The sequence below is a fragment of the Dromiciops gliroides genome, chromosome 4, assembly GCF_019393635.1.
Source record: "Dromiciops gliroides isolate mDroGli1 chromosome 4, mDroGli1.pri, whole genome shotgun sequence".
In the NCBI taxonomy this organism is placed as follows: domain Eukaryota; kingdom Metazoa; phylum Chordata; class Mammalia; order Microbiotheria; family Microbiotheriidae; genus Dromiciops; species Dromiciops gliroides.
Window position 1 is genome coordinate 270,600,324 of NC_057864.1, and position 8,412 is coordinate 270,608,735.

Below are 8,412 nucleotides of genomic sequence, written 5' to 3' on the forward strand. Positions count from 1 at the left end.
GCATTTAACAATATGATATCCTGGGTAGATTTAAATATAACACTGGTATATTTCAGAATCAAGCTGTGTTCCCTGGGGAGCCCCAAAGTGGTGCTCTTTTATCTAGAAGAGTTTTCAGAATTGTGCCCAGGTCAGATTGAATGTCTTAAAGACGGGAGTTAGTTTGGGTATGAGAGGGGCTGAGAGCTGTATAGCCAAGGGACTTTGGGAAGAATGTGAATTTCTCCTTAATCTCCCCAACTTCCCCAACTAAAGAGATCTCAAGCAACAGAACGGGTGATGGGGGTAACACAAGTGCAACCCACAGTCACCAGGATCTTCTCTAGTCGGAAGGAATGGGAGCAGTTCTGCCCTGGCTCCCTCCGGAGAACCAAGATCTCCTGCTTGATGGGCACCGAATTTTTCCCATTCTCTTCTTGCCCTTCAGCATTGATGCATCCCGAGTACCGGCACCTGGCCTCTGCAATCTCTGAAGGGAATCTGTCAGGGTCTTTGGTGATGCTGCAAGAGAAAAGCACACAGCACACAGGTAAACTCAGATGGAGTCAGGAAGGAAAGGTGGCTGATGTCCGGGCCTGGCAGTGACCTCTTGCCCTCACCTACCTAAAAGGTAGGCATGACCCACAGGTCTCCCAAACATTCATCTTTATGGCTTTCTGCTGATTGTAAGCGGCCCACAAAATAACACTGAATTTAGTGAGGCCAATGACAAGAGAAACTATCAAGCACAAGCTCTCTGAGACCTGGCACCTCTCCCTTAACAAGATGCATCAGGCATGGTGTTCTCACGGACATAGCTCCAACATCTTCTCTCTGACCCAGCTGCCTCTCAGTGGGGTCAGTCCCAGTGAAAAGGGAAGTGCTTACTGTCAAAGACCAATACAACCTTCTAAAACCTTCTAAAAGCTGGGAGATCTTGTGCCCAACCCCTCCACTTTCACAGACTTCCTCCATGTCCAACCTCCAGGAGATACTCAGATAGTGAAACAGAATTCAGTGATGTGTACCAGCAGACAAAAGCATGAGCAGACAATAAATGGGGAAAGTGATAGCGCTTACCTCCAAGGGTGGTTGTGAGGATCAAAGGAAATGCTATTTGTAAGCACTTAGCAGCCTGCGTTGGCACTAATATATGTAATATTATATATGTGTGTGTGCGCACATGTATGCATATGTATATATGTATGTGTATATGTATTGTATATATGTATATGAGTGTGTGCGTGCACATGTATGCATATGTGTATATGTATATATGTATATGAGTGTGTGTGTGTGTGTGTACATAAATGCTTATTTCTTTCCTTAAACAAAACTGTCCCATCCTATATTATGGGTAGGGAGTGAGCAGACGTGCTATGCTTTCTTAGTAAAGGCTTCACCCTATTTCTGGTGCTCTCACCCTATTTCCCACCTGCTTTAAGGACTGCAAGTGACCTTTCCAATCTTCTTGTGTCCAGGCAGGATGGTACACCACCCCAGACCAGGAATCATCTATCCTGCCATGAGGCAGTGTGGTTCAGTAGAAAGTCCCCTGAAACAGGGATCAAGAGACCCAGTCCCTGGGTTTGACATCCAGTTTTTTTGTTTTTGTTTTTGCAGGGCAATGAGGGTTAAGTGACTTGCCCAAGGTCACATAGCTAGTAAGTGTCAAGTGTCTTAGGTCAGATTTGAACTCAGGTCCTCCTGAATCCAGGGTCAGTGCTTTATGCACTGTGCCACCTAGCTGCCCCCGAGTCCCAGTTTTTAAAACTTCCTAATTATATGAATTTAGACAAGTCAGTTTTACTTCTCTAGACCTCAGTCTCTTCATCTGTCAAATAAGAAACTTAAATCAGATAATCTCGACAGTCCTAGCAACTCAGACAGTATATGAATTAGATTTAAAGATGGAAAGGGCCTTAGAGATTACCTAAATCCAATCCTTTCATTTTATAGAAGAGGCAGAGAGGTAACTACTGTGTTCTGAGTCACTCAGGTAATAAGGGGCAGAGAAAGAATTCAAACCCATAACTTCTGGTTCCAAATCCAGCACTCTCTCATCCTTCTCTCGAGGAAATCTCCCTGGATACTATTCCAGCTTGTGTCTTTACTGGTGAATTTCCCTTAAAATTGCCCAGTGTATACTAGCTGTGTGACCCTGGACAAGTCACTTAACCCTCATTGCCCCACCAAAAAAAAAAAAACTGCCCAGTGTTCTTCCTGCTAAAATAGAATATAATTCCAGATGACTATTCTATATTCAATGAAAATAACTCACCTCCACCTTCTCATATGGCTGAAGATTGTCACTAGATTTTAGATTAAATCATTTTGAAACCTAAACTTGATTCCTTAAGCCTTTTCCCATTTTGCAGATCCTTAATCATTTATCTTGCTCTTTGACTCATAATACTATTCTTGTCCAAAGCAGTATGGAGAATATGTGCTTTTCAGAAAAATCCATGACCCTACTTCTATGCAAAATAATCCTTACTTGTAATCCCAAGGAGAGAGGGAGCGGTTCTGGAAGGTATGTGCAAAGTGGATGCCCTGTTGTTGGTTGATCCCTTGTTGTTGGTTAACAATGCGGATGTCAACCTTCACACTGTTGCTTTCTACTGAGGGACAATTGATACCCTTCTGGGAATTTGTTCCTCTTTTTGTAATTTTCCAAGCTTCCACATTCCCGAGGAGAATAATCCCCAATACCATCAGCAGCAGTGATTCGAACTGAAAGAGAAAGAAGGGTATGCTTGGTTATAAACTGACTCCCTCTCATGACATTTAGCATGCTCAAAGGAGTAAAGATCAGTAAAATAAAAAATAATAATGCCTTCTTCTGTTCATGTGACAGACAGGTTATGGTACAAAGAGACAAATCCAAAAGTATCAGCCTGCCATTTACAGTCCTCTACTCCATAACCCCTACTAACCTTTCCAGTTTGGTCTCCCACCCTTTATACATTCTTTGTGTTGTATTACCCCGCCTCCTTGCTTTGCTCTCTTCCTGGAATGTCTTCCAAATCCCATATAAAAATTCTATTTTTCAAGACTCAGTTCCCATTATAATCTCAGATAGAAGTCATCTCTACTTTTTAAAATTCATATAGCGCATGTTGTCTTTCTGTTCCTCAAAGCACCTAGAAAGTGTCTTAAATACAGAAGATGCTTAGTGGATGGATGGATGGATGAATGAATGAATGAATGAATGAATGAATGAATGAATGAATGAATGAATGAATGAATGAATGAATCATGGTGTAGTGAGAAAGTTATTTATTAGATTTGGAGTCAAGAAAAGCTTATTCAAATCCTGGCTTTAGGGGCAGCTAGGTGGCGCAGTGGATAAAGCACCAGCCCTGGATTCAGGAGTATCTGAGTTCAAATCCGGCCTCAGACACTTGACACTTACTAGCTGTGTGACCCTGGGCAAGTCACTTAAACCCTCATTGCCCTGCCCCAAAAAAATTAATATAATTAAAAAATTAAAATCAAATCCTGGTTTTATCTGTGCAAACATAAGTCATTTAATTTCTCTGGGCCTTGGAATGAAAGGATTAGACTAGATCATCTATACAGATGATCCAGTCAAATCCATTCATTTTCAGATCTAAAATTCTATGCATCTCTTAAATCCCTATTTTCTTCATTATTTCAAGTTTCTGCGACTTTTTTCAGTTTGAGCTATTCCTCTAACAACACAGAAAGCAAGCCCCCATGACTTAGTAACCAGTCTTCATAAGTAGCCAAATTTTTTACCTTCTGACCTATCTGGTCATGGTCCTCTCTAAACTTAGCCAGGCTGGTCCTTATATGACAGACAAACATTCCATCACTAGGCTCATATCGAAAGCCTTTGAAGCTTAAGAGGGTCTGACAGAGTTCACACTGTGGGATACATCCTGAGGGGGTGTTGTGTCATAGTGGAGAGAAGGCTGGATTTGGAGTCAAGACCTGGGTTCTAATCTTACCTCACAGGATTGTCATGAGGATCAAATGAGATGATAATTCATAAAGTGTTTGGTAAACTTTAACAAGTTATATAAATGTCAGCTATAATTGTTGAGGATCCAGACTCACCTCTGAATTATGATGCAAAGTTTGAGAAAACCTTTTGTTAAAGACACTATCAATAATACCCTAATAACAACTATAATTAATAGCAATAATAATAAATAATATCATATACCCTGTAGAGCACTTTAGGCCTTTACAAAAAGTTTTCACATCTAATTTTTTGTTTTGATCAATCAAGCAAGATGCATTTATTAAGCACCTTAGTGCCAGGCACAAAGGATATAAGCACAAAGAATGAAACAATCCATACTCCAGAAAATTACATTCTAATGGTTGTTCACATTAATTCTGTGAGGAGAGTAGGGTGGGTATTATTATACCATTTTCCAGAAGATGGAATGGCTGACACCAGTTGGAAATAAGCATATGTATCCTCATCCATCCTCCAACTATTCTCCCTTACAGGAGCTTGCTGGAGCTACAGCCAACAAACTCCCAAGCTTCTGTCCATTCATTGTCATTATTATGAGCCACATGATATCACTCAATATTTGGAAAGTGGACTCTGGAAGATTCCAGACTAAGGGACTTTGAACCACCATATATAATCATGAATAACAGAAGAGCAGTTAGCTTAAGTGATGTGGGTGATTTCTTCTCTAGAGATCAGATAGGGTATGAAATCTAATGTAATGACATTTACCAAGAAGCCCTGATTCTAGAACACAAAACTGGTGGTTTATGTAAATCAAGCCGATGTAACTATTTGTCTTCTGAAGAACTCAAAGCAATTTATAGATAGGGATAGGAATGAATAATTATCTCCATTATGCAAATGGGGCAACTGAAACATGAGAAAGAGCACGTTGGCAATAATCATAGTTTGTATTTATATAGTGCTTTAAGGTTTGTAAAGCTCGTTATATAGATTATATCATATGATTCTCAAACAACCCTGTGAGTTGGGTGCTACCATCCAACTGTAAACCATAAAATGGTGATCCATTTTACAGATGAGAAAAACTGAGGCTCAGAGAAGGTAAATGACTGGTTCAGGCTCACAGTGAGTGTCTGAGGCAACATATTAACCCAGGTCTTTTTGACTTCTAAGTCTATCATTTATTCATTATGCCATGTTGTCTTTCTGTGGGGATATAACAAGGTCCTTATTTGATCTAGGCTTAGAGGTTTGGATTTCCATAAGAAAACTGAATTTCTCTGCTAACCCACGTAATAATTCAATTTCATTCAGTACCTACTATGTGACAGGCACTAAAGGTACAAAAGCACCTACTCTGTGCCAGGTATTAAAGGTCCAAACACAAAAATAGTTCCTGTCCTCAGGGAGCTCACAGTCTATTGCTTAAGCACTTTATCCAGGGAATAGATAGTAATGGACTGTCACTATGGGAATTGCCATGGACTATCCTTGCAGAGGTTGCCCGATCTATCTCTTGTAGCAAAAGTTTTGTACTTTTGCTTCTAATCACATTCTATTGTCTCTGGTACTGGGAATACTCCTAGCTGACAGCCAGACTCAGACAGTCTCTAATCGCTGAGAAATGAGCCATGGAGGACAAATCTGTCCAACAGATTTTCTGGTGTTTTCCATAAAATGGATTTAAATTCAAAAACATTATCCTCCTTGCCCCCATTATTTCTTATTTAGTTAGTTATTTAGTTAGTTATTTTTGCGGGGCAATTGGGGTTAAGTGACTTGCCCAGGGTCACATAGCTAGTAAGTGTCAAGTATCTGAAGCCAGATTTGAATTCAGGTACTCCTGAATCCAGGGCTGGTGCTCTATTCACTGCGCCACCTAGCTGTCCCCCATTATTTTTTAATATACATACTGTTCTGTTTATAAAAGACAAGCTATTTTAAAGATAGTCTACAAAAGAAATCTGCAAAAGTAGAAATCACATCATATATACCACTACTACCATTAAATATGGGTAGCTAGGTTGCTCAGTGGATAGAGCAGTAGCTCTGGAGTCAAGAAGACCTGAGTTCAAATCCCCTTTCAGATACTTCCTAGCTGTGCTACCCCTGACAAATCACTTAGCCCTGTTTGCCTCCATTTCCTCACCTATAAAATGAACTAGAGGAGGAAAAAGCAAACTACTCCAGTATCTTTGCCAATAAACCCTGAAATGGGGTTACAAAGAGTTGGACAAGACTGAAATGACTCAACAACAACACACCATTAAACATGGTCATGGTCCATGCTGCCATAGTATTCTTTTTTTTAGTGAGGCAATTGGGGTTAAGTGACTTGCCCAGGGTCACACAGCTAGTAAGTGTTAAGTGTCTGAGGGTGGACTTGAACTCATGTACTCCTGACTCCAGGGCCAGTGCTCTATCCACTGCGTCACCTAGCTGCCCCCATTTTTTTTTTTTGCCGTAGTATTCTAGTAAGTATTTCCTCCTTCCTAGTACAGCAACCCAATCCAAAAGACAAGATGCTGGGTTGTGTAGAGTTTTCAATTTGGAGTTTGGTTCAACACCCACGTTTGTCATTTTCTAGGAGTATGAATTTATGCAAATCACTTCATGTCTCTTGGCCTCAATTTTCTCAGCTATAAAATGGGAGCATTGGGGGGGCAGGGGGATTATATACATACTACCTACCTCCCAGGCTTAACAATCCAATCAGATAATGCATATTGTAATAGTAACTCACATTCCCTATAGTACCTTAAGCTTTACAAAGCACCTTCTTCCTCACAACCATTCAGTAAAGAAGCTGGTACACATATTATGCCCATCTTACTGATGAGGAAACAGGTTCAGAGACTGTAAGTAGTTTTTCCATGATCACCCACATTACAAGTGTCAAGCTAGAGCTCAAATCTGTCTCCTGTCACCACGTCAAGTATTCTCCTTGATGCACCATGTCCAATGTAAGCCACCAAGTCAACACTGAAACATAAGGAGGAAGATAGGGTGCATCTACTCCTAATTCTAGCTAATAGAAGGGCCCTCCCATCACTGAGGACTGCTTCACTTTCCATAGCACTAGCATCCTACCAAGGGCAATAGGAAAATGCTAAAGCATCCCTACCACCTATGCAAAGAGCAAAGGTCTCCCTCCTATTACTCTTTCCTTCAGAGTTTTATGATGAGCTTATATACAATCAGACGTGAATGTTAGGACTAAATTACTATGGGTAGGTACAAAAGGAAAGCAAAATCACGTGTAACTGGTTTTCTGAGAGCTGGATTTTTGTGAGGGCACCTAAGTTTAAAACCACTCACTAGCTGCAGAACCACAAACAAGAAAAAAGTCTGTTTTCTCCTTTGTTAAATGGGCATAATAATACACAACTTTCCTTATAGAGTCATTTTTAGAAAAGTATTTTGTTAAACTTAAAATACGGGGGCAGCTAGGTGGCGCAGTGGATAAAGTACTGGCCTTGGATTCAGGAGTATCTGAGTTCAAATCCAGCCTCAGACACTTGACACTTAACTAGCTGTGTGACCCTGGACAAGTCACTTAACCCTCATTGCCCCACCAAAAAAACAAACAAACAAACAAACATAAAATGCTATAGGGGTGTGTGGGTAGGTGGGTGTGGGTGTGTATGGGTGTGGGTGTGGGTGTGGTATCCTACTACCCCTGGCCCTGAATCAAGCCTGTGAGTAATAAAAATTAGTAATCTTTCACACTGTACATTTTACAAAATCCTCTCACTTAACAGTATTTCCTACAACTCTCTCAACTTCCAACGTAACTAGTACAAGTATTGGTTTCTCTCTTTTAGAGATGATGAAACAGATTCAGATGAGTCAAGTAAATTATTCAATGTCACATGGCTGAAAGTGATGGAATTATACTCAAATGTAGGCCCTTTTTTCCTCCAAAGTGATGCTCTGCCCATAATACCTTACCTGGTTATCCTTTTTCTTTTCTCCCTCTAAAAACAACCTGATCAAACACTACTAATCATCATAATAATCAGAAAAATACAGGAATAACTCATTTTTCTATAATGCTGTGAAATTTTTAAAGCAGGTATTATTCTATCCATTTTGCAGATGAGCTAGCAAGTGGCAAAGCAAAATCTGTTACATCTTTTAATGAAGTCTTTAAAAAACAGTCTTGATCAACTTCATCCTACAGAGCTCAGCTTTACTGACTATGAGGAGGAAATTACAATACTCACCATCCTTGCACGCTTCTGGAAAGCCATAGTGGTCCTCCTCTGGAGTTCAACCTAGCGTTTAAAGCACTTGGGTGGTATATGTATGTATGTGTGTGTGTGTGTATGCATATATGTGTGTGTTGTACCCTTTATATCACTGGCTCCTTTTATAGTGTCTGTAAAGCAATCACTGCCCTATTTCCCCTAACCTGTTTCTCATCTTAGAGCTGTGGTTAACTTAGAATTGCTGACTAACTTTCTTTTTTTTCA

The 8,412-nt window shown here is 40.2% G+C and overlaps 1 protein-coding gene across 1 annotated transcript; it reads right to left on the bottom strand.

The window, feature by feature from the left end:
• Positions 1-260: 260 nt before the first annotated feature.
• LOC122752594 (interleukin-17F-like) lies at positions 261-8,190 on the bottom strand. The gene is made up of 3 exons (XM_043999427.1): positions 8,164-8,190; positions 2,477-2,712; positions 261-501 (listed from the first exon to the last, which is right to left on the bottom strand). Exons 1-3 carry the CDS (start codon positions 8,188-8,190, stop codon positions 261-263), a joined length of 504 nt encoding a protein of 167 aa, XP_043855362.1.
• Positions 8,191-8,412: the final 222 nt, after the last annotated feature.